At 37.0% G+C, this 27,265-nt stretch overlaps 1 protein-coding gene across 3 annotated transcripts; it reads right to left on the bottom strand.

The window, feature by feature from the left end:
- Positions 1-4,424: 4,424 nt before the first annotated feature.
- GOPC (golgi associated PDZ and coiled-coil motif containing) lies at positions 4,425-23,576 on the bottom strand. 3 transcript variants are annotated; one of them, XM_014068888.2, is made up of 9 exons: positions 23,066-23,573; positions 15,960-16,124; positions 14,983-15,006; positions 11,660-11,835; positions 10,071-10,236; positions 9,648-9,743; positions 9,152-9,316; positions 7,406-7,583; positions 4,425-6,816 (listed from the first exon to the last, which is right to left on the bottom strand). In XM_014068888.2, the coding sequence occupies exons 1-9, from the start codon at positions 23,399-23,401 to the stop codon at positions 6,704-6,706; spliced, it is 1,419 nt and encodes a 472-aa protein (XP_013924363.2). In that variant the 5' UTR covers positions 23,402-23,573; the 3' UTR covers positions 4,425-6,703. The 3 variants fall into 3 exon arrangements, with proteins under 3 accessions (XP_013924363.2, XP_013924364.2, XP_087574698.1); XM_087718572.1 differs by lacking the exon at positions 4,425-6,816 and adding an exon at positions 6,830-7,266 and having other exon boundaries at positions 23,066-23,576; XM_014068889.2 differs by lacking the exon at positions 14,983-15,006.
- Positions 23,577-27,265: the final 3,689 nt, after the last annotated feature.

The raw sequence follows: 27,265 nt of genomic DNA, 5'->3' as shown, positions 1-27,265 counted from the left end.
TGGATTAGAACTCATAGTCTCCTGGTTTTTAGACTGTCATCTTAACCCCAACACCATTCTGGCTCTCTCACCTTTATTCTCTTATGTTAGTTTTATTCTTTTTTATTCATTCTTAATATGTGCATTTTTAATTATATACTGAATATAAAATATATAATGACAGAATGAGCAGAAAGCAGTATTTTCAAATCTACTTTTGCAGCAAATTCAGAACATATACTAAGTTGCAATTCAGTGCATATACAAAGACATATTTATAAATCTCATACTGTTTCTTAATAAATATACAAAAATGGGTGCTATGCATTGCTTTCATGTGATAAAACCTGTATTTTGTGTGCAGAATGTTAGATTCAATTTCTTAGCTCCTGAAGCTAAAAAAAAGATTAATGTCCAGATTTGAATGGCAAAATGCAATTCAAGATGCATACATTAACATCTGTTTGGAACATCTTATGCCATATGCATTTCTTGTCAAGAAGATGCTACAGCTGTGGAGTGCAGTAACCTGCTTTGGAGGATTCTTTAGAGGCTCCAAGCTCCAATCATATTTTGCTCTTCAAATCCAGATCTCTGGCCAGCTCTATAGATTATGGCTGTGACAGATGATAATTTAACTAGAACCACCCAGCCCATGGGAATTAGCTAATGCCTCTGTTGTGAACCATGTAAATTGAATAAATCATGAATGTTGTTTGAAAGCATGCTATAAATATTGGCTTTCTCCTCCAAATTTTTGGGGAATGTAATTTCCATAATTGTTGACTAGGATGGAGGGTTGGATGAAGTGCTACTTGATTGTACAGTATTATCCAGTCAAGAAATCTTTCTATACAACAACTAAATACAACGTAATGAGAAAATTTCCAAAGCGTAAGCTTTGACCCATCTCCATTAATTCAGAGCATAGAACAATTCGAATAAAGAATAGTTCACAGCAGATGTAAGTAACATTTGGTCTGCTATGAGACATCTTTGTTCAGCTAAATTGCTTTAAAATCTGATGTAGGGAGCATTCTCATGGCAGTTTATCTACAGAGATATTTTATTTTTGGTCCATTTATGCAGAACTCTACAATCTTTGGAACTGTTCTCTGAAATAGTACCGTATTAGTAGCTCAATGAAACTACACTGCTAATGTATTTTTTTGCCTTGCCTATTTCTGCATCATTTAGCCAGAACTACACTAAAATCATAATCAGTTAAAACAATGGGTGGGAGAGGAGTAGGAAATTCAATAAATAAAACATGGTAGAAAAATGCTCCCCGTGAGCCTGGATAATACTATGTAAGTGCATCAGAAGTTTCCATGTGCTGAAAGATTATCTTTTATTTCTTCCTTGTAGTACAATCATAAAATATTCAGTGAGATACAATAGACTGACTGTGGACTAGATAGATAATCTTAAGTGCTTCTTATTGCAGTACCCATTTTTTTTAAATCAGCTGTTGTATGCTGATGTACTTCTCTGAGAGACATAATGCTAAAAGCCCATAAATAGCAAAGAATATAAAATATTTCTCCTTTTAAGCCGTCAGACAGGAACAATAATTTGGCAAAAAAATAAAACATGGCAAGTGCCATGTTGTGATGTAGGGCAGCTAACTAGTTCTGACAAGGTACAAATAGGCAGTGAGATAAGGATTGGTTAAGGATTTATTTCTTGAGATCAAATCCTATGCTTCAGAACCTTTATAAACAGTTTAGTTACATGTTTAATTCAGAGCTTTGCTCTGGATTTTTTTTTTTTAATGAGACAAAATGTACTAGAAACTGAATGTTTGGACTTGAAAATCTTGATGTAGATAACAATACAGCCAAAACAACTACTCACAGGCGTCAGATAATGCAGTGACCCCTGGGCCCATGCATTTTATCTAAGAAACTGCAATCATTTCAATGAGACATTTCAACGGCTTTTGTTGTTCTTTGTAATTCACTGCATTATCTTGATGTAGTGGTTAAAGTGCTGACCTAGAAACCATGAGATTTGAGTTCTAGTCTCATTTTAGGCATGAAAACCTGTGGGTGACTTGGGTTACATTCTCTCTCAGCCCAATTCATCTCACAGGGTTCTTGTTATATTAGAGAAAACAGGAGTAGGAAGGAATATTATATATGTTTGCTGCCTTGAGTTATTTGTAAAATAAAAGGGGGATAAAAATCTGGTAAATAAACAAATAAAAGCAGGCTAGATAGTAAGAAAAAAAGTCACCGCTCTGCACTAAACTGAGGTGAAAATAATTTAGCTTTGCAATACTTGCAGCACAGTGTAGACAAGCAAATGGCTCCCCATAGATTTCAAACAGAAGTGTTTTTCCCAGTTATCCAAAAAATACTGAGCTGTTTGACCAATGTTCCACAATAAATCTTTTAAATTGACTGTAGGTCTACTAAAATATACATGCAGTAGGCTGTGGATTTCTCAAAGGATGTATTTTTAAAAATAAAATACTCTTAAAGCCTAGGTTATAATGCTCAGGCAGCATCCAGTCAAAAACAATGATAAAGTATATTAAAATCAGTATTCCCTTGACTGAGAAGAGCAGCTTCAACACATTAAATCAGAGCTATACAATATTACTGGTGATGGCAAATGGCAAACATTTGGCATTTACATGAAATATAATGGAGTAGGCAAAAAAATTGTATTCACTCAACTTCCTTTACCAGATTACATACTATACGAGAGCCAGTCTGCCTAGTGTTTAAAGCATCAGGCTAGACACAGGGAGGCCATGATTCAAGTCCAGCCTTAGCCGTGAAAGCCAACTGGGTAATGTAGGGCCAGTCACTCTCTCTCAGCCCAATTTAGCTCACAGCGTTGTTGTGGGGAAAATAGTAGAAAGAAAGAGTACCCTGTTTCCCCGAAAACAAGACAGGGTCCTATTTTATTTTGACCTCCGAAATAAGCGCTTGGCCTTATTTTCGGGGAGGTCTTATTTTTGTGAAGCTGCGAGGCTGCGAGCATGGTCACCTCATGACTGCTGCTGTGATGCAATATTTTTGGGGAGGGCTTATTTTAGCCCATGTGCTCAAAAGCCCGATTGGGCTTATTATTCGGGGAGGTCTTATTTTCAGGGAAATAAGGTAGTAATGTTCACCACCTTGAGTTTGTAAAAAATAATAAAGGCAGAATACAAAGTGAGTGAACATAACAATGCAGGAGTCAAAATAGGATGTGTATTCCACCATGTTGCTGAAAAGATGACTGAAGAAGTCTAGCTCAAGGTTGATACAAAATCATGAATACCTACTTGATGTGAATGACGATGGCATATTTTGTACAGGAACACAAAGCAATGTACATAGTTCTTCCTTTTGTTTGTCCCAACCAGCTGGGATGAGAAATAGCAATTAGTCCAAAGCTGTGCAGTGAGCTTCCATGGCTGAGGGTGGACTAATCAGATCTCCCTGCTCCTAGTCCAACAATTTGGCCACTATACCACACTGGCTCTTTATACAGACAGGTACTAATTGTTTAGTAACATTTGTTAATTATCTAACAAACTAATTTTTTTAGAAAATTAGATAATGGGGTGCCAACACTCTGATCAAACCCCTATTACCTTTACCAAAACATGAAGAATGGTTAAAACATCACATTTATGGAAGGCAGGATTATTCGAGGGAAGAACTAAAACTTTTTTTCCTAATTCATCCGTAGTGATGTATGTCTTCATGCTACTTTAAAAAAAAAAGTAACTATTTGGAAGAGAATCCATAAAACAGTTTGATTTTTCACATTGCTGCAGGAAGGGGGGGCAAATTACAACATAATAGAAACATATGTTTGGTAATTGTATTTCTACCTAGTCAATTTCCTGCTGATTTAAAGATGAGCATGCAAATTTATTATACTAGCATTTTAATGAAGAAATTAACTATGTAATATGAAGTTTCTACATTCCGACAGCCACAAACACATGTTCACACATCGTCATGTGATCACATTTTGGGCACTTAGCAACCGGCTCACATTTAGAGCCATTTGCAGAATCCTGTGGTCATGTGACTGCAATTTTTTACCAGTTTGTAGCATTTACTCCTGTTTCCAGCAAAATGTGCTCATTAGTGAAATGGGATTTGCTTAATGACCACGGCAAAAATGGTTGTAAAATCAGGCATAGTCATAGGGGGATCTGCTTAACTACTAGTCCAATTTACAACCATAATTGCAGGCTCAAATACAGTTGTAAGTTGAGGACTAGCTGTAAGATGAAACAATACATTTTTTCATATGCAACTTCATATCCCTTTTTTCAAGAGGTAACCGGACTTGAGGCAATTAGAAAAAAGCACCTTTGGGACACATGACCTGGATAATTGAGAATCTCCATTGACATTCTATACATTTTACAGTCTCATTGCCTAACTGAAAATGCTTGCTTGCCTAGGAAATAAGTATTCTGGTTAAGATAATTTTAACAGTGAGACATTCATTAGGGCAGCAATTAAAATTTACTGCAAATTAAATACAATTCCATGAGCAAGTGAGTGAAATGATGCACAAAAGTTATTTTATGAGCAACATTATAAATGGCAAAATATTTGCATACAGTATTTACATTTTAAAGTTCTCTATAAACATGTATATAGTGCACCTAGAAGAGACATATTTAACTGTGTTTCATAACACAACATTTTAAACATTGAACATAAGGTTAACTGACATTACATTAAAGGCCTTTTTATACGTTCTCCATTTATGTACAGTCAATAGAAAAAAAAACACTTACAAAGTTTCATGTTACATTATTTCCACTCTCAAAATACATTTTTAAATATTACATTTCAATTGCCTGCAGGAAAGTGAATGGAAAGCAGGCATTTCATGCTTTATCCTATAATTTAAAAAAGCTACATGGTTTTTAACCATTTGCATACAGAGAGAGTGCAGTTTTAATAAGTCACATATGTATACATTTATATGTGGGTATGTGGGTGTGTAGGTATGTATACACACATGTACCTAAAACACACACGCACACATACACAGCAGTACAAGAATTTAGTCAAGACAACCCCATTAATACCAACATACTCTAAAAGTGCCTTGAGCATTTTCAGGTTTTGGAACATTAGAGTTTTAAAAAAATAATACCAAAAATATAGTTCTGTGAAGTATCAGGGCTTTAATCATTTTTCTGCTAGTCCTGCATGGTCCTCCCAAGATACAGAATATGCTTGACTCTCCCTTTTCAGAGATGACTCATGTAAACGTCCTCACGTAGCATGACACGAGTCACTGATAGCCTTGTGACTACTGATTAGTAATCTGAGTAGTGATTATTAATCACCCATCATCATCATCGTAAGTAGAGAACTTCACCTAGAATGGTTCTACTCACGGAATGGACCGTTAGCTTCTGACAAGACTGCTACTATAATCTTGCCTGCAATGTATGATCGGTGCTTGCCAAAAGTTTATATTGGAGATGTCTTGGCCAATGATTACATGGCCAACTACCCCACATAAACTGATGACCAGCCATTAACTGTTAACTTACAATGAGGCAGTGCTGCTTACTATGTGCCCAACAAATTGCCTCTTAGGTGCCCAATAAATCATCTCGTGTGAACCTTCTGCCTTTGCAGAGAATTTTAGTAGCAAATTTAAATAGCCTTTCCTCATGCCGTTATTAAAATCTCCCCTTCACAATAATCACTAAGAATACAATCAGATAGATTGTGAATAGAAACTGAATGATCAGTTTGTAGTCATCTACAATATGATCAGGACAAAGGTGAAAGTGGGCCCTTGGAACAGCCCAGAGCTAATTTAAGTGAGCTACATTTTACAACTTTAGAAATAAACTAGAATTATTAATCTATGGAACACTGAATTCCCTCAGACAAGCTAGTTCCTATATGACATGTGCAGTGATATAAAGTTATTGAGAGTAAGATGACCAACTATATGAATCCAACCTTACTCAGCTCGGAGAAAATGGACACTTGTACAATTTTTAAGGGCAGATTTAAGTAAAGTAAGTTCATTTCACATTTACTGTTTGTTTTTAATTACCATAATATTCTGCTTGATGCTTTAGGAATATATTCAAATCCAGCATTGACAGGCAAGAATATTTGAAAGGAGAAAACTACATATTCAGAGCTAAGTAAGATTACTTCAAAATAAATAATTAATCATTTAAAATCTTACATGTGCATTTTAAAGCAATATATATATTTATTTTGAATATTATGTAGTTTGGTTGGTTGGTTTTTGGGTTTGTTTGTTTTTTTTACTTTTTACCTTCCTGCAAGGTGTATTTTTAAATCGTTAGCCATTCTTATTTGTTAGCTGCAGCCTATTTTATTAGCAAATGGATACCATTTTATTTGTTTTTGGTATATGTGAGAGGAATCAAGCATTACAGCTCCTCTGCATCTTTCTATACTTGCATTCATAGGTACAATCCAAAATGAACTCAAGAGAAGTCTTGGAGGGAAAATAATACTTTGGTGCTAAAATTCATGGGCAACTTTTTTGAAAAATGGGACATTTTGCACATTTAGACTTGTTCATAATGAAGCCCTGAGGTAACCAACCAGAACAGATTTGTTTACAGACAATGGTAACACAGTGTCTCTTTACCTTATGAACAGTCCTTCATTGTAATTTTCTGTGGCATTTATCATATAGAACAGCCCATGAAAACCCATCTTAAAGGAGATACTAGTCCCATTCAGAGGGGTTAGGCTAAGCTCTCAGAAGACTGGGCTAGTTTAGATACAGTCTCTTCAGTTTCAATTGTATTCCCCAGGTCTCCATTTTCATGGCCATCAATACTTGCTTTCTTATCAAATACTGTAAGAAAAAAAATAATGAATGAAACGAGCAACTTTTTTTGACAATATTAATGTTGCCAATATTTGGTCCAAGCACCAACTGTCAAAGATAGCATAAATCTCAAGAGAAAAAAGAAAGAGATACACATATACTTTAATTTTGAGATTCTATGGAAGATATATAAGGGCACTTTGATGTTACAGCACCCAAGAGAAATGACAATGCACTACAATTTAAAAAGACCATCACCTTTGTTTCCTGGAAAATAAAGAAAGCTTGTTTCACTGCTGCTTTAAGAATATATACTTTTAAGAGTTCTGGGTAAAGGGATACATACACTCCATATATATATATATATGAAAAAAAAACAACAGAAATGATTAATGCCTTTTTGATGAACTCTTCTTTCTGCTATTTATCAATCGTGTTGTGTTATTGAGGTGGCAAAACCTTTCTAAAGACAGAATCCTAAGTATAATTGGAAAATAAATTTAGTAACATGCAGGGTTTATTTTAATTAACGTTTATCAAAACAGATATATGAAAACCAGAATAATTTCAGTCTGATCTGGTTGACCTTTATCTGTGTTTCTTTAAGAAACTTTACCTTGTAACGATTTATCTCCACTTCCATCTTTTCTACCGGAAGCACAATTGCTACCTTCTTCCAATTCATCAAGATACAAACGATAGCGGTGTCCACTTTCATCCTCGTATTCTACGTTTTCATCGTCTGAGTCTACTTCAGGAGCAACGTATACAACTTCAAATTCGATTTCTCCTCTCTAGAATACAAAATAAAAATCATCTTGTTGCTGAAAAACAGATAATTTGATATATAAAGCAACGGAAGAAATCCTGAGCTGTCAGTATAAAATGCACTGCAATCAATTTATACATGAGCCTCTAAAACAGGGGTGTCAAACTGGCAGCCTGCAGGCCAAATGCGTCAGGCACAGGCCACATCCACCCCAGCTCCACTAAGGGAAATAACGTCGTGAAACGGCACCTGATGACAATGTGATGCCGCAAGTTGGACACCTGTGCTCTAAAAGAACAAAAACAACTGAATTTTAGATGTTCATGTCCACAGTGATGAGCAAGCTATAAGCAAAAAAAAAAAAAAGTAAAATTAAATGTGCACCTCATCTGTCATCTGCTCATGCACTGGTTTTCCCATCTTAATTTAAACATCAAGCAATGGATGGTTAGAACCACAGAAAGTATGTGATAAAATAGCAAAGAAAAAAAAAGACTAAGAAAGATTAAGTTGCAAAACGAGACGTCTTGAAATAAATACCTATTCACAATATTCACTGACAGACCCATTAAGTAGCCTTTTTTGGTTTTTCTGAATTAAAAGCCAGAAATGCATGGATTGTTGCTCAGCTTTACTTCTGATCTATGGGAATATTTTTGGGGATGTGAGCAGTACGCATGAAATTTATTTATTTAATTTTTATGCGGCTCAATCCCAAGTTTCTGGGCACTGTATAAACAATATAAAAAGGATTCAGTTAAATCTTACAACTCCAAAAAACATATTATCAAATGCTTGTTGGGAAAGTTTTCCAAATTTTCTTGCATGCCAGAAGTGAAGAGGCAAGGCCCGTCTCCGATGACAGCATATTTCCATAATAGGGGGCAATATTTAAGGCATTTCTTTTCCATGCTTGTCTCATTCCCTCCCCCCTACTAAGACCAAATTATTCAAAATAATTTGTTCATGAAACCAGAATTTCAAAGAATTTGGATGATTATGAAAAAACAAGTACAATAATATACAAACCTCAATCCTGTTTACTTGATTTATCCCTTCAGAAATAGATTAATAAACTGTAAATTCCTTCTATGGCAGGGAGGGAGAATGTCCTTGAAGGATAGGAGGAAGAACTGTTACCAAGGCAACAGTAATATAAAAGGGGCGTGAGCCTGAGCCAAGAAAGTAACCTGAGAAAACATTTCCTGTCAAGTCCCTCCTTAATTCACATGAAGATAAAGGGAGGGAGGAGGAAACACATTCAGACTTGAAAGAGTGAGTCAGCTCTACAAGATAGACCAGATTTAAAAAGCAATGCCACATAGTACTATCTTTATTGTAACATATTTTTACAATTGGAGAACCATACATCTACATCCTGGTTTACAGTAACTCAAGAGTTCTTGGAAATTCTGGTTTCACAGATGTATTTAATAATAGACAATTATCATTTTCCATAACTAGAAAACATGGGAAATAAAACACACCTCATATATTGAAACTGTAAATAAATCTTCTGCTACATTTATTCCAAAAGAATAGGAAAAATATAGGTATAGTATATGAATTTTGTATTAACATATACAAAATTACCTGTTGCGAAAGAATAGTTACAGCCTCTTTGTGTTTGGCGTCTCTCAGATTAACTCCATTAACTGCCAGAATGGCATCTCCAACGTGCAGACCTCCACAGCGATCAGCAGGCTGACCCGGATGAATTTCAGAGACCAAAATGGGAACACCATGCTCCTTTCCTCCCTATCATGCCAATATTTAATACGTCAAAAATTTCTTCATATAAATCAAATTCTTCACATTAAGTTTTTTTTTAATGTAGAATTTATATACTGCTATGTAGTCAGCAAAACGCACTAGCATAATTGCTACTCATTATTTAATGCATAACACAATTAGGAAAGCTTTATATTTTTATAGTGAATTACAAATTTTGCAGTTTTGATTAGAATATTAATACGGAACATTAGATAAATATCATTGGCTAGTATAACATGAAAGACATGCAAAGCGATATTTTAAAAAAAACATCATTTATGAGACTAGAAAAAAAGAAAATAAATTTAAATATTACTGTAATTGAAATGCCTAGGCCTTCGTGATCTTCTTTAACCAAGAGAACTTTTCTGATTGGACCAACACCTTGGCTCTTCTTTAAGGAATCTGGATTCTAATTTAGAAATTAAAACAATATGAAAAAGTGTATGTAGGCTTTTGAAATAATTATAAAATAGCAAATAACAATTCATTATCTTTTTGTTTAGTCTAGCTTTACTTAGATACTGTATGTTCAGAGTCATCATTTCTAAAAAATTAGCAAGTACTACTCTAATTAAGTTTTAGCTTAAGAATATGAAAGTGAGGGGCCTACTAAGATTCTCACAGGTAGCTGTTGTTTTATGTTTTATAAAAATTTATGGGATCAAATATATGGATATACACAATATGAATCATCAAAAGCCAAATTATACGTAAACAAAACCTAAAATCAACTTACATGCCCTGGGGGTGCTTGCATGGGTCGTTTCAGATCGTTTCGACCTCGGCATGCCCTGATTACAGTTTTGTGCCGGTGCAGATGGATTTCAGCTTCTAGCTGGTTCCAAAGTTTGTCATGGGCAGGTCCTTTCATATCTCTACCCAACAACTGAATTTGTTGAACCCTGAAAATAAAATGTGATATATATATAACAGAAATGTAACAAAGGCAACAGTAAAAATATTGGGTTTCTGTCTGGATGGTCTCTTATGACGAGCCGATGGACAGAGAATGGAAGCAGTGAACTTCTTCCCATATTTGGGCATACCAGGGGTTGTGACTGGCCCTCCCACCACACCCCTCCCAGGTGTCTCCACACCGCACGTTTTGGATGCGAGGTAAGTGCAGGGCCTGCGCAGAGGCTTTGGGAGGCTCGGGGAGGGGGAAAAAACAGGCCTCCCAGAAGTTCCAGAAAGCCAGAAAGGGACCCATTTCCAGCCTCCAGAGGGCTTCCGCAGTCTGGGGGGAGGCCGTTTTCACCCTCCCAGAGGTATGAGAAAAGCATCTGGAGCCTGGGGAAGGTGAAAATGCCCCCCCCCCCCCCAATGGTGCAGAAGACTGGCATGGCCACGCCCACCATGGCCACGCCCAACCTGCAACTGGGCAGAGAACCCACTGCTGAAATTTTTGAAGCCCACCCCTGTCCATTTCTACCTCTATTATCCAACCATTTATAAAACAAGTCCCATGTTTGAAAATACTCTGTATCTTCTTTTTATTTTATCTTTAATGTCAATCTGTCCATTTCTGCACAATCTAATATTTTTTTAATGACATCTTCTTCTCTTGGTGTTTCCTCATTTTTCCAGTACTGTGCAAATACAATTCTTGCTGCTGATGAAACATGTAATATTAAATGCAAATTCCCCTTATCATACTTTTCTGGTACTATAACTAACTAAAATATTTATGGCTTATAATCTATATGCTGCTTTAAATTTTTTCTAACCAGGTATGTATGTTTGTCCAATATTTTTTTGCTTTCACACATGTCCACGATATGTAATAGTACGTGCCCAGTGCATTAACAATAGTTTTAGTGAGAATCATATCAACGGCAGGAAGGAGAGAGCAGGGTTTAGAATAAAGGAGTTGGCAATATTTTGTGCAATTGTCCAACTGCTTCCCTCAAAGGGAAGCACTGGGGGATTATTATTATTTTTTGAAAGTTTTTTCCCCACAGATTTCAGCCCGATTCAGCCCATTTTCAAACTTGTTCTTTCTTTTGCCATTTTCTCCCCCAAATCAAATTTGGACTTTTGTTTGGTGCTAAAAGGCAGCTGACTAGCTAGATAGCGGATCCTGTCCTCCTCATGTAATTTATTTCCGTTTTGCTGAGTTGAAAAGAATAAAAAAGGCTATTGGACTAGTCCACAGCTAAAATAGTATGTTCGTGGTCTCACCTCTTTTAGAGACAACTACATATTCTCCCCACCACAGGTACTTTTAAATAAGTCCTTAATTATAATAGCTGGAATTTTTATAGCAAATTCCAGGTGCATTCTCATAAATAGCTATATGGTAAGTGCTGTTGTTGTCAAACGTACCTTCCAGCTAGTTCTTTATCTAAATATTTAGCTGCGAGTCTGGCTCCATATACTTCAGCCTGAAGCACAGCTATGTGTCGACGTAGAGCCTCATTTTCCTTCCGTAGCAATTTCACTTCAGCTTCAAGTTGGGCTTCTTTCACCTTTTCTTTCTTGCTGGCTTCAAGTTCTCTCTCCTGGAAAAATTAAACAAGTTCTTAATAACTTCCATCACAAAATTAACAGGCTCACTCTATATATATGAACAGTACTAACACATCAGTGGGTTGTTGTTTTTACAGAAAATTACCTATGACACAAAGCTGCATAACTGAATACTGCACTTTCGACAGTAAAAGCTTTTTCCTAAAAAGACCACTCTAGTAACATAGTAAAATAGTTCTTCATCTAAAATAAAAATATACAAACCTCCACAAAACGTTCGATAATCTAGCTGCCAATTTCTCTGTAGAACAGAAAGCAATTTGGCAGAAAATCTGAAAAGCTTTTTGTTTAAAAATAAATAGCTATAAATTATAAACATGTGCCCCTTAAATCCTACTATGCTGTCTCACTTTGGGGGAGAGAGGTTGTTTCTGAGAGGGATAAGTGAAGCTATTGGCAGCATACACCAAAAGTGTATGTAGACCCCCTAAAGCCTGAAGGTCATTCTAGCTACCCATCTAAAGGAAATGAGGTGCCTACATTTGGCTGCAGAGATACAAGAAGACACCGGAGTTAGATGATCACATTAGTGACAATGTCACAGATGTAATTTTACACTGCATAGGAGAAAGCTATGCTAACCACTCTTTTACCAAGAAAACCACAAGTTAGGCAATATAAAATGACTGATAATATAGCACCAGATGATGCCAGACATCTAGTTGCTGATGCTGCCATGCAGGAAAAGAAAATCTAAAGCTGCAAAGAGAAAATTACACTGAGAAGACGGAACATAAGCATAAACATGGGGAAGCACAACACAGTGAATGATCTACACATTGACATCTTTGGTATCAGTGAATTAAAATGGATTGGAATTAGACACTTCAATCAGAAGATCATACAACTGACTTATGATATAAAAAAACTTAGAAAACAAAGGACATAAAAAACAAAGAAGGAATAGCATTGCTTTCATAATCGAGATGGATATGGAAAAGAAAATACTCAGGTAAGAATGCTGTCAATGATCAAATAGTATTAATTATCATATTTTTTCAGACTATAAGACGCACCAGTATATAAAACGCACCAAGATTTCTAAGAGGTAAGTAAGAAAAAAAAGTTTTTGCCTTGCTCCAGCCCTGCTGAAGCCTGCAGAGTGCTGCTGGGGGCTGAAAGAAAGCAAAAAAGCCTCAGTTTTTACAAAAAAACGGGATGGGGGGGGAGGCTACAGGAGGCCAAAAATGGCTGTATTTGGTGTATAAGACACACCAAAATTTCCACGCACTTTTAAGGGGTGGGGGAAAAGGTGTGTCTCATACTCCCAAAAATATGGTAGATTTCACAGACAACCTTTTAATATGACAATTATCCAAGTTACTGCTGCAGTCACTGATGCAAAATGAGAGATTAATGAATGTTACAGACAAGTCCAATCTAAAATTGATAGAACATGCCAAAAGGTGAGTTGCCTATGATGGAGACTGGAATAGCATATAGTTGGAAATAGCTAGGGGGAAATCATAATTGTATTATGTGGCCTAAGAAATAGAAATGAAGCAAGATAATGACTTAACTGTTTTTGCCAACTCAACCAATGAATTTTTTTTATTTCTAACATAGTCTTCAAACAACCAAAACAGTATTTGTCTACATAGACATCACCAGATGGAGCACATACAAATCAAACTGACTAGTAACAAGGAGATAGAAGTTCTTAGTTCAAACAGCAAAAAATATAGTAAGGGGCAGATCATATATAAGTTCCAAGTAAGCTTAAAGTGAAGCACAAAGCCAACCCGTTTCTACAATATGATTACCATTTCCATCAGGAATCATTTTGAATTCCTGAATTTCATTGACAATGAACCAGTGGAACAATGGAAGAAAATTAAAGCTGTTAATGATGAATGTGAAATAAAACTGCCAAAGACCAAGAAAAAACAATAGCAAACTGGGTATCAGGACAAATGTGGAAATTGCCAAGAAGAGAGGAAAAGCCACAGACAACAAAGACAAAAATCTCAAAAAACAAGTATATAAAAATACCTTCTAGAACAGGGGTGGTCAAACTCACATTGTCATGTGATGCATCACGACTTTTTCCCCTTCACTAAACTGAGCGTGAACAGCGTGTGCTCCATCCGTCCCACAGGCTGCGGGTTTGACACCCCTGTCCTAAGGTAAAGATAAAGGTTCCCCTTGCACATATGGGCTAGTCGTTCCCGACTCTAGGGGGTGGTGCTCATCTCCGTTTCAAAGCCAAAGACTCAGCACTGTCCAAAGACATCTCCGTGGTCATGTGGCCGGCATGACTTAATGCCGAAGGCACAAGGAACATTGTTACCTTCCCATCAAAGGTGGTGCCTATTTTTCTACTTGCATTTTTATATGCTTTCGAACTGCTAGGTTGGCAGAGGCTGGGACAAGTAATGGGAGCTCATTCCATTACACGACACTAGGTATTCAAACTGCCAACCTTTCTGATCAACAAGCTCAGCGTCTTAGCCACTAAGCCACCATGTCCCTATTCCCCTATCCTAGAATATTCAAATATGTCTCAATTTGAATTTTTCCATGAGCTATTTTGGAGATTCTGATAATCAACAACGTATCCATACATATATCCATACATCCAACTGTGTAATTAGGCAATTAGGTTAAGTCATGAAGCTAATGTTTTATGAAGACAAATTACCTAGAATACCATCAACCAATAACAAAAGAGAGAGAAAAATCACTTCATCTATATATTATTGAGACCGCAAAACATTAAATACACCAGATAATTATTCTTTTAAGAAACACTTTGTTTTGCACGTGTTTTTGAATGACTGTCTACCACACTAAGTCACAGAAACTTTTGTTCAGAGTTTAAGTGCATTATGTTGCTATTATAGGTAAGCTAAATTCCAAACCAATCGCCTGTTTAATAAATTTCAACTTAACTTCAATAATCTCTTCAAAAAAAATTAGTTAGTCATAGCAATTAATATCAGCAATATAATCATGCATATTGGATAGAAGAAACATCCAATCTAACAATTGAACCTACAAGTAGTTGGCTAGGAAGTTACAGAAAAGCCAAAAATATATTTGAGATTAACTGTCAGGGCCAAAATAAGTACAAAACTCCTTTGAGTTTAAATATGGATGAAGGCATCAAATGAACTTACCATATCCTCCAAAGAACAGGCAGACTTAAGATGAGAGAAAAAAAGTATCATAATTAGAAATATTGGCCAAAGTATCAAACTAAGTTAGATCAAACTACAATAACTCTAAGCTTGCAATCTAACTATAAAGTCTGGTGAAAAACTGACACAGTGAAACTCAACACACTATTTATTTCATTTAATGTGGTGGTATCAATCCTGTTATCCAAACAATTACTATCTATATCTCTCATTTCCAGAATACAGTCTCAATTCATCAAAATAAAAGTAATAAGAATCATCCTCAATGAAGTATTTTCAACAATAGAGCAACCCCATGCAATCTTTACATAGAATATATTCTTTTTCTAAGTTTATATTTCTTATATTATTAACTGCAGCATAAAGGTTAAAAAAATCCATTAAAATTAAAAATGGCACATCCATCTCTCTCCATACAAAAACTGCAGCACAAACAAGAAATGCAGAACTATTTCCCCTCTTTTTTAGGGTTCTCTCAAGAAGTGCACTATTGATTCAAGAACCTTTAAGAAAATGAACCAAGCATATTATGCTTTGAGGATAAGCGGTTAGAAGCAAACTGGGAGGGAATTTTTATCACTGACACTGTTATTGAGTTAAGGAATAGAAAGGTATATAAGGGAAGATAGGTTGCCGTGAGAAAACGTCAAAAATTCCTCTCATCTCACATTGTTGCCTTTTTGCCTTGCTATTATAACATTCTGACATTATCACATTAATTCAAAGTTTTCCATTTTACATGTTTAATTTGCGCTGTGGTAAACTTATGTTGTTAAAGAAAATAGATAAATATATAAAAATGGCCTCGGTAACCTAAAGCAGACAAACAACATATACATTTCCCCTTTAACTTCTTAGAATGGGCAAGGTAAAAACTAAAATCTGTAACAGGCACGCAAAATATTTTGATGTTTTTAAACTATAAGAATACTTTTTTCTTTAACAAGAGCACTCACCAATTTTGCCTTTATTGCCCCGGAATCAACGTTCAGACCAGTCTTTGCATGAAGCTGAAGTTGAATGGCATGGAGTTGCAATAGTTGGTCATGCACTTCTCTTTCTAATACTGACTTTTCAGCCCGAGTTTCTGTCAATTCTGATTTCAGATCTACTAGTTGAGCCTGGAACACATAATGTTATTAAATAATTAACATCACTGAATATCTACAATACTCAAAAGAAATGTAATCCTTAAAGCAATACAAGAAAGGTCATAAAATGGGGAAAACTCCCTTAACAAACAACTCCCTTAAGAACAGAAATTTTGGGCTCCATTGTGGTCATAAGACGAGGACTACCTGTAGTAATATTTCAAATTCACTTGTTTGTGAACAATTAAATTATCACAATTTTTCATGTCTATCAGGTATACATTTTTTCTAATTTTCTTGGAATTGGAAACATATTTTTAATCATTTTTTTAAAAAAAATACTTGATTAAGTTTCAGCAACAATTAATCTTTATGCCGAGCTTTATCAACTGTCACAAGACAACTATTTATGGTTAGTTTTCTGAGTATACACTAAATATACCCTAAAGATTTTTGGATAAAAATCAGACATACTAAGAGATACAATAGGAGTCCTTGGACTGACTGATCAAAACTATGTGTAGAACAGTGCCTGTTTAAATTCCAAGTAAATTTAGAAACATTCTAACAGTTAGAACATAAAATTCTAAGGCTGTGAATGGTTAGTTTTACTGAAGCCTCACAAGCCAATAGGGTGCTTCAGCAACACATTTGGAATTCAAATTAGTTATTTTCTATTTAAAATGTACACGGTCCAAGTCCTTGGCTAAGACCTGTGTATTATCTTTATAAGCATCTAATAAATTTCAGGGTTTGAACCTGAAGTTTAACCTGAAGTACACGATCAAGTTCACAGCTTAAGCATCTTTCAAAATATTTATTTTATTTACACCCTGCCCATCTTGCAGTTTGGGGCAACTCTAGGGGGCTATATTTCAATGTAAGTAGTAGATAATATTAATTTATTGTTTTTCAAATATGTCTGATATTATTGTATAATTACAATTAATGCAAGCTTGTGTTTTCACACAACTTATTTTTATTGGCATTTCAGATTCCAGTGTTCTACTCATTTACCCTGGATTTTTTTTTAAAGTTTTTTTAAGATTTGATTTTCCAGTAACTACTGAAATGGAAAAACAGGAAAACTAATTTCAGGTTCACAGGAAATGTTGAACAAAATATTTAGGGTAATCATCCACAAATAGACTAAATCCTATCATAATCTAAACAATAGCATCATGTTACAATCTATTATCATTTTTTATATGTTGATTGCTCTCGTGGTTGTAAGGATGTAAAAAACAGATCTGCCTCGGAATGAATTATGTTATAGTTTCGAATTTGGGGAAATATATTGCATAAATTTGTATTTGTCTATAAAGATATCAAAATAGTGAGGTTTTTTTTCCTTTCAATTCTTTAACAGGGCTGATTTCCTGTGAACAAAATGTTGTCCATCACTATAAAGACATGCATATCTTTATTGTAGAAATACAAGGAAAAGGTAAGTATACATTTTAAAGCTGTATTTCATTTTATCCTGTCCTATATTACAAAGATCCATATGGCATGTCAAAGAAGTGCTGGTTAGTGCTTTTGGAAGTGCTTAAGCAATGAAAGAAAATCAGGAAAACTTAACTCATGAACCATTTTTTTTAAAATAAAATTTAGGAGGCTGGTATTCACTATAAACACTTAGTTCTCATCAATAGTAATACACTGCTGAAATCTCCTAGGCCACAATGTAAAGTCAATATCAAAATTCTTGTAGACAATAATAAAAATGCCTGAACAACAACATGCTGTAGATCCAAAGAGATTATACTTGAAGTAGCAGCTCCCTTTTCTATCTTTTGCTCTAATACTATAACTCTTCAGGCATTTCAAAGCTGGGATGTTGCAGATCCAAAATGATGAAAATGCTATAAAATGTAAGGAGTCAAATGCTTGAACATTTTTCAGCTTGAATATTTTTCAACTGTGAAAAGGTCACAGATTAGTCTAAATGCCTAGAAATTCTAGGAACTGTAGCCCCATTACTTCAGAGTCAACAATTTAGGGATTGTATTTAACATACGGACACTACAAGAACTAGTATGAATAAAAACAGATAGTGAGGCAGAAATTTTTCAAAGATTTCATAAGATATAACATATACCGTATTTTTCAGACTATAAGATGCACCTGTGTGTAAGACACACCAAGATTTCGAAAAGGTAAGAAAAAAAGTTTTTGTCCTCTCCGGCCCTCAGAAGCAGGCTTCAGCAGGGCTGAGGGAAGGCAAATGCCCCCGTTTTCCCCCAAAATGGGGCTTTTTCCCTTACCCCAGCCCTGCTGAAGCCGACAGGGTGTTTCTGGAAGGTGGGGGAAGGAAAAAACACCCCTGTTTTGGTGAAAAACAGTCCATTTTTTGCCCATTTTTCACAAAAATGGGATGCCGGAGTGGGGCTTTGGGAGGCCAAAAATGGCTGTATTTGGCGTATAAGATCCATCAACATTTCCATGCTCTTTTGAGGGGGGGGATGCATCTTATACTCCGAAAAATACGTCATTATTTAGTTAAAATATATAAATGTATTTTATTTACCCATCATGTCATAGCATATACTAGCATATATTTTACCAGTATAGGAAAACAAACTATCCTGATAAAAAAACAAAGGTACAGTCAACCATGGCCTTATTTTCCTACAGGAAAATCCTGGAAATACAGATAATCCTCGATTTACAATAGTTCATTTAGTGACAGTTCAAAGCTACAATGGCACTGAAAACAGTGACTTTACCGTTTTTCACATTACTTTGCAGATCCACATAATCATGTGATCAAAATTCAGATACTTAGCAAATGATTCATATTTATGACCATTTATGACTTTATGACTTTATTTATGACTGTGTCCCAAGGCACATGTGATCACCTTTTGTGATCTTCTGACAAGCAAAGTCAATGGGGAGGCAGATTCACTTAACAACTGGGTTAGTAACTTATCAACTGCAATGATTCACTTAACAATTGTGGCAAGAAAGGTCATAAAATGGGGCAAAACTCATTTAATAAATGACTCCCTTAACAACAGAAATTTTGGGCTCCATTGTGGTCATAAGACAAGGACTACCTGTAGTAATATTTCAAATTCACCTGTTTGTGAACAATTAAATTATCACAATTTTTCATGTCTATCAGGTATACATTTTTTCTAATTTTCTTGGAATTGGAAACATATTTTTAATCATTTTTTAAAAAAATAATACTTTATTAAGTTTCAACAACAGATAAAATACAAGGAAACAGAATCAGGTAAATGTTGAGGAATTATTTTCTAATATGATGGCTGAATTCATAACGGTAAGTCAGGTCTGCTTAACAACACTGACTGTTATGGAACCACATAGCTAAGTTCACATAATACATTAAAACTTAAACTACTGTTTCTTAAACTTTTTTTCCCTCTCAGAACCTCTTCCTCTTTTAATAATTATGAAGGACCCAAAGGATTTTGTTTTAATTGGTTACATTTATCAATATTTACATTTAAAAATTAAAATTGATGCATTCAATGCTGTGCCTCACAATCGTTTGATGTGATTTCAATATTTAATTATGTTTCAGCATAGGCTGACAAATAATTTTGTTTTCACTCATCCCTGAGAGTGTCATGAGGACTTTTACATCAACACTTAGACCACACTTTAAGAAACACTGCAACAAACTACCACATTAACAACATTAGAATGAGAATGTTGAAATAAATGCAAGAAATGGGAAGGATCTTCTGGGCCAATATTTAAACCTTCATTTTAGCTTGCATTATCTAAGTCTTTCTAGTTCTAAATTATCTTGTTTCTCCTCTAGAAGGATCTAGGTAAAGTAATCTGGTGAAACCAAGGTGCTGTTTCAGAAGAAATAATTCTAAAAATCTCCCACCATTTCTTTTAGGCATAGTTCTTTCCAGGTGAAATTTTCTAAACTACCAAGAAATTCTGCAATTGTACATTAGAACTTTTCAACTATCACTGAACGATCATATTGAAGCTGATACTTTTTCTCCAACATGTTAATACCAATGCCTGTTACTACTTATTATCGCTGTATTCTTATATTTTTTTGCCTTTTGACAGTAACTACTGTCTTGTCAATAATTATATTTATAATATGGATTTTAGAGTTATCAGATTATAACATTCTAGTGAATAAATAGTATTTTACCATCTCAATACTTCAATGCCTTCAGTCATAATAAAATATAATATGCCACAATATATTAAAATTACTGTAAATGTTTAGCTTCCTTATTGAGTCTCTATGAAACTACTCAAGTAATTATTATACTTAGCACATGTTTGAAATAAAAGTACAAATTATAACAAATGCATGTCTATTTATAACTTAGAAAAACAACTTATTTAAGATTGATACTTTTCACTTTGGCAGAAAGTCAATAAAGAACCAAGAAATATCTAACCTACCCACTCATACTTAAAATAGTTCAAGATTATGTTTGTTTTTATCAGTAGAGTATTTCTGCAAAGTAGTTGGGAACAGAGAAAGATAATTGATAAAGATAATTCATCCTCAATTTGTACCATTTTTCATGTATCTGGAGCAGAGGTTCCACTTTATTAACATTAGGACAGGTATATCCTTTTCTTATGACAACTGAGCTCAAAATTCCTGTTGCTAAGTGAGACATTTATTAAGTGAGTGTTGTCCCATTTTATGATCTTTCTTGCCACACCTGTTAAATAAATCACTGCAGTTGTTAAGTTAATGAAACAGTTGTAAAGTTAATCTGGCTTCCCCATTGACTTTGCTTGTCAGATCGCGAAATGTGATCACATGACCCCGGGACACTGCAGTCATCATAAATATGAGTCAGTTGCCCAGCATCTGAATTTAGATCATGTGGCCATGGGTTGCTGCAACGGTTGTAACTGTGAAAGTCACTCTTTTCAGTGCTGTTGTAACTTCGAACAGTCACTAAACAAACTGTTGTAATCAAGGACTACCTGTGTTCAGAAAATTAATTGTTGCATTAAAAACCTTGCTACATTATAGCATTCCAAAAACAGTTACCTTATATATTGTTTCTGTCTATTCAGTACAGTATTTATGTCTACAAAATTAGTGATTTTCAGGTCACTTTCTTTATTGCTTTTTATAATTGATGCAGTTTATTAAATGGCGCCATAGTTCCACCACCAATTTGTCTACATAAATATTGTTGTTGCTTAGCAAACTTGATATAGTACTTACTGACCTTGGGAGAGTTTGGCTAGACACCTAAGTTATTTCCCTGCCGCCAAGTGTCCCTGGATGCTTAACCGGCAAGTTTATTTAACTAGCATTTACATTGATATTTACCACAACAATGAAGATATTTAGGCTTAGGGACCTCAAATGGCTATTTTATTTCTATTTTCCTTTCCCCAACTTCTGCTACAGCCAATTATACTTGGCATGATTGAGTTTTTAAAATATACAGAGCTCTACTGTAGCATGTTTGTGTAGCATAGCTTTTTAAAATTAGCAATACTTTTCTCCAGTAGCCTGAAGTAGAGAATATTTGACCTCTGAGATCTTCACAGCATAAATGCTTACTGCATCACTTAGTTAAAGGTCTCACTGTGGTGTCAATTTCACAACACAAACACATTTACCACTCTATCCACAAAGATATCTTCAGACAGATCACACACAGAGGCAGTATGTCAGCATTATCTTTTTTCTCACTATCGTACAGTATTACTTCCTAAAATATCTTACTAAACCTAAGGGTTAGTTAAGTCCCTCAAAAGTATGACTATTTGTTTATGACCCAGGCTCCACAGACTGGGTCAGAAGATTTTTTAAAATCAGGATATTGTTTTCTTACACTTACAATTACCCCAGGCTTGAATAGGCTATAAAGAGAGCAACTGATCCTTAATCACTAAGAGATACACAAAACGTAAACTTCAAACATAATCACCCTAGAAAACAATGCTCAGAGAGCATGTAGGACCACTCATTTCAACCCTGAGCTACAAATATTCTCCTTTATTGGTATATAGCCCATGACAATACAGGTAGTCCTCGACTTACGATCACAACTAAGCCCCAAATTTCTGTTGCTAAAGGAGACATTTGTCAAGTGACTTTTGCCCCATTTTACTATTTTTCTCACCTCAGTTATTAAGTGAATTGCTGCAGTTGATAAGTCAGTAACTCGGTCGTTAAGTGAACCTGGCTTCCCCATTGTCTTTGCTGGTCAGGAAGTCACAAAAAGTGGATCACGTGATCTTGGGACACAGCAGCCATCATAAATCTGATGGTTGCCATAAAGTTGCCCACCGTCTGAATTTGGACCACACAACCCTAGAGAGGGTGCCACAGTTATAACCGAAAAACAGTCACCGGTCACTTTTTTCTCTGTGCCTCTGCTGTTAACTCTGATCGGTCACTAAACAAACTGTTGTAAGTCGAGGACTAACCTGTAACATGCGTTTCAAGGACTGGGGAAATCACAACAGCAGAGATTACATGAGTAATGTTACATTCCTTCCCCGCCTATTTAACAAACACAAAGATCTATTTCCTATTTCAAAGAGGAAAGTGAGGGGTGAGGTCTCAACTACCTATCAATGACTACTTCAGCTTCAACCACAATAATACAGGAACACACAATAGATATAAACTCAAGATAAACCGCTCCAAACAAATACTTCAGTAGCAGAGTGGTCAATGCCTGGAATGCACTACCCGACTCTGTGGTTTCTTCCCCCAAACCCCAAAACTTTAACCTTAAACTGTCTACTATTGACCTCACCCCATTCCTAAGAGGTCAGTAATAAGCACCAGCATGCCTACAGTCCCTGTCCTAATGTTTCTTTTTGTTCGTATCCATTTCATGTATCAAAAATCATGTTTATACTTATATATGTTATCCAATACATGCTTGACGAAATAAATAAATCTATCCTTCCCGCGGGCCCACTATCTCTGGGAACCGGGCAACCCTCGCTTCCCCCCCCCCCCCCAAATTCACCTCCAGCTTGTGGTTGATCTGGGACACCGTTTGCGCCTTGTGGCAGAGCTGGGCGAAGCAGGAGCTCAGGCTAGTCATCTTCTGCCGCCCTTCGTAAGTGATATCCGCCTGATCCGGGTCGATCTCGCCCAGCAGCAAGTCCACATCCACGAAAGCCTTGTCGAATTCCTTTTCCAGGACTTCCAGCCAGCGGAACATCGACAGCCCGCCGCCGCTGCCCCCGCTTCCACCGGGGGAGCAGGAGGTGGAGGAAGAGGAGGACGAGGAGGCTGCCGCTCCCCCCCCGCAGGCCCCGGAGCTCGATCCCCCGCAGGAATCCATCCCCACGCCGGACATGGCTCGCGGGTGGTGGTAGCCTTGCGCTCCTGCCCCCGACACGCTACGGCCCAACTTCGGCAGGGCTGCGGGACGCGCGCCCGCCCTCAGCGCTGGCGATACGAGACGCGGCGGCTGCGGCGGCAACGTCCTGCCTGCCCCGAGACGCAGGCGGAGAAGGAACGGCGGCGATTAGAGAAAGCGACTCGCTCTCGCTCTCTCCCGGGCGCATGCGCTAAGAAAACGTCTGCGCTTCTGTCACCCGACCGGCGGCTGGAGAAAACCCGCCGTGCGGGAAGATCGGCGATCGACTTCTTCGGCCTGCCACAAGACAGCCGAGTTTGCCAAGGCAAAGTGGGACGATGCCCCGATTCGTCGAGCGGAGGCGGCGTTCCCTTCCGCCTTTGACTTAAAAAGAGGGGTGAGAGAAGCAAGCGGCGCTTCTGAGCGGCTAGGAAGGATGCCGGGTCAGCGGGTGGCTTTTGGGGAAGCTAACAAAGCATTTAATTTTAATTTATTTATTTTGTCAAGCATGTATAAGTTAACACAAAGGTCTTCAAACTTTGATTTTTACAGTCTTTAAAAAAAAAAACCAACCTGGACTCGTTCTTGTGATAGAGAAAGGCTGACAATCAAGTCTGAATTTTATGCTGATTCAAGAACCAGTGAATGGCATTTTTAATGTGGCTTTCTGATTATGCTCTAAGAAACTACTGCTCAAATCAATCTCTACAATCACATAGCAAAAGACCATCACATCTCCTTTCTGCTAGTGTACTTATGGTACATCAGTTTTAATTGCAGTGGGAAAAGTTCACTATCTTTCACTAACTATCTGTTAGAAGATTATTTTGTTCATTAAAAAATTAGCAAATTAAGGAGCAAACTTTTGAAATATAAAAGGAGTAGAAATGAATTAGAAGTGTTGTTGAGAAGCTAAGCTAAAATAAATAGAAGCTAGATGAAATAGTGTTAGTAATGTCTACTACTGATTTCCCAAACAAGATAATTTTACAAAATCCCCTCCAGCTGAGTTTAATATCTAGTGATAACATGGTCACATCCTTGCAGTGTTTGTGGTAGAAACATGGCATCAGTTTGTCATTGCCTTCTAGGATTCTTTTTTGATTTGATTTGATTTTATTAAATATTTATAGGCCGCCCTTTTCCCTGAGGGGACTCAGGGCGGCTTACAACAATAGGGGAAGGGAGTGCAAGACAAGACATAAAAGAAAAAATGTGAGTAAAAAAATTAACCATAAAACACGACATTCACTCAACATTCGGGCGGGGTGAGAATAAATCCTATCCCCAGGCCTGACGGGATAGCCAGATCTTGAGGGCTGTGCGGAAGGCCTGGACTGTGGTGAGGGTACGGATCTCCACGGGGAGGTTGTTCCATAGCGTTGGAGCTGCAACTGAGAAGGCTCTCCTCCGTGTAGTCGCCAGTTGGCACTGACTGGCGGATGGAATTCGGAGGAGGCCTACCCTGTGCGATCTGATGGGACGCAGGGAGGTAATTAGCAGAAGGCGGTCTCTCAGATAGCCAGATCCACTACCATGGAGCGCTTTATAGGTGGTTATAATTTTCTCATTCAAAGCTATTGCCTTGACATTTCTCGATGTTCCCAAATACTAAGCCCAACCCTGCTTCACTTTTTCAAGGTCAATAAGGGTTGCCCCCTGCTCCAATGTTTTCCAAAAACAAATAGTTAAACTTTCAGGGGGGATCTGGACATCTGTAAGGAGACTAACAGCCAAGTATGCTGCTTCGATTAATTGATGTTCCCTCTGCAAGCAAACAAGCTCAGAGAAGAATCAAGGACTCCATAATGGCAAACTTGAGGCAGGCCAACCTGTACATTTTTTATATATTCAGAGAATGCAAAATTCTTGCACTAATAAAACATGTAAGTTATATTTCCCCCCTACACAAAACACTGTTTATATTATGGGGGAAATACAGCTCTTTTTTTCCATTTTCCACAGAACAATTATGATTGCAGAATACAAATACTGTAATACTGTATTACAAATACTGTAAAACCTTTAATTACCCCTGCTTTTCACACTTTTAAAAGCCTTCCCTAGAAATAGAAATAGCACTCATACACTGCTTCACGGTAATGTACAGCCCTCTCTAAGTGGTTTACATTGTTAGCAAATTGCCCCCAACAATCCTGGTCCTCATTTTACTGACTTCAGAAAGATGGAAGGCTGATTCAACCTTGAGCTGGGCAGGATTGAACTCCTGGCAGTTGGCAGAATTAGCCTGCAATACTGCATTCTAACCACTGCACCACAACAGAATGTGGAGAGTGGGTGTAAAAGACTTTGTTTAGCAACTTCAGTTGTGTAATAGAATGTTGCAAGGAGGCGGATTCCAAAGAGGGAGGAGTAAGAGGCAACTCAGCCTGTATGTGTGCAAAATAAAGAGGGTGAAGACAACCCTTCCCTAACATTAACAGTGTATATTGTAGATCAGTGTTTCTCAATCTAGGCCACTTGAAGACGACTGGACTCCAGCTCCCAGAATTCCCCAGCCAGTCCTGCTGTAGACAATAGAGTCCTCAGACCAGGAAGATTTTGTCTATAGGTAGGAAACAATAATTTTAAAAAAAACTCAGAAAAATTACCTGACAAATTGGGACCGGTAACACAGTCACTAAGTGAAAAATCACATAACCGTGCTAATGATTTTCCTTCAGCTTTGTTTTAGAGCATCAGAACAATATGACCCAAACGACAGAAAAAAATTCTGGAACTCCACTCATGAAGAAACTCTGTAAAAGAGCAAATCCTATAGTCCTATTCCCCCACCCCACCCCCTCCTCGGTGCTTATCCCAGTGCTGGGATAATTAGCAAGAAGAAAATGGATGTTTGCATTTCCACTCATTGGTAGAATGGAATACAAGGGGGTAAGCTGGCACACTATGAGGAATATACAATGAAAGCAATTTGACTATTTGCCTAAAGGCAAATAAAAGTCTTTACAGCTATTTAGGCACCGGGAACCACTTCCGTGCTGAGAGGTTTTTCCGAAGACAGAGGGGGCGTGGTTTTTCTTCCTACCTACATCCCATGGATGGGGTTTTGCTTGTTTGTGCAGCCCAGTTTCTAGTATGCCACAGCCCAGTGTCGGTCCACAAAATCCGAGTGGTTGAGGACCCCTGCTTTACAGTACTGCAGTGTGAAACTAATAAACCTCTTGTCAATTATAGGAAGCAGCTGCAAACTTATAAATTGAGGTAGTAGAACTGAGCTTGTTAACTTGCAGTTAACACTTTAGACGGAAGTGCTGCATTGCAGAGAACTAACAGTTCAATAAGAGAGATTTTGTTTATGCAGTCTCTTCACTCTGCAGGGAAAACCTGGGTTAGGTGCAGGATGATGCATACTGTCTGATTGTAATGGCAAACATAGACACTGTGAAGGTTGCAAATGCAAGTATTATCACAAAATTGACTTTTCATCACCCTCTTAACTTTGAATGGTTGCTACCTGAGTCAATTACTAAACAAGATCTACCTGTATTCCATCTTCCTTCTTTTTGCTACTATAGTTTTGCACTTTGTTCACTTGCACAGAAAAGGATAGTACTGTCAAACCAGAGGTGGGTTCCTACCAGTTCAGACTGGTTCAGCTGAGTAGGTAATAACTTGGCCGCCCACAACTCTGAACCAGTTCTATTGGTGGTGCCATAGATGACGCCATCTTGTTTCTTTTCACTACTGTCTATGCACATGTAGCGTGCATCAAGCATGCACATCAAACATGCGCATCAAGTACATCCCTGAGCAAACCAGCAGTTAAAGAATCTGGAACCCACCCCTGTGTCAAACCAAAAATTGTCTGGTAGCAAATCTGTGTTACTTGAGCTATAT

The sequence above is a fragment of the Thamnophis sirtalis genome, unplaced genomic scaffold, assembly GCF_051295495.1.
Source record: "Thamnophis sirtalis isolate CommonGarterSnake01/CBP01778 unplaced genomic scaffold, rThaSir2_p1.2 scaffold_6, whole genome shotgun sequence".
NCBI classification, from domain to species: domain Eukaryota; kingdom Metazoa; phylum Chordata; class Lepidosauria; order Squamata; family Natricidae; genus Thamnophis; species Thamnophis sirtalis.
This window is presented reverse-complemented; position numbering and strand designations above follow the sequence as displayed.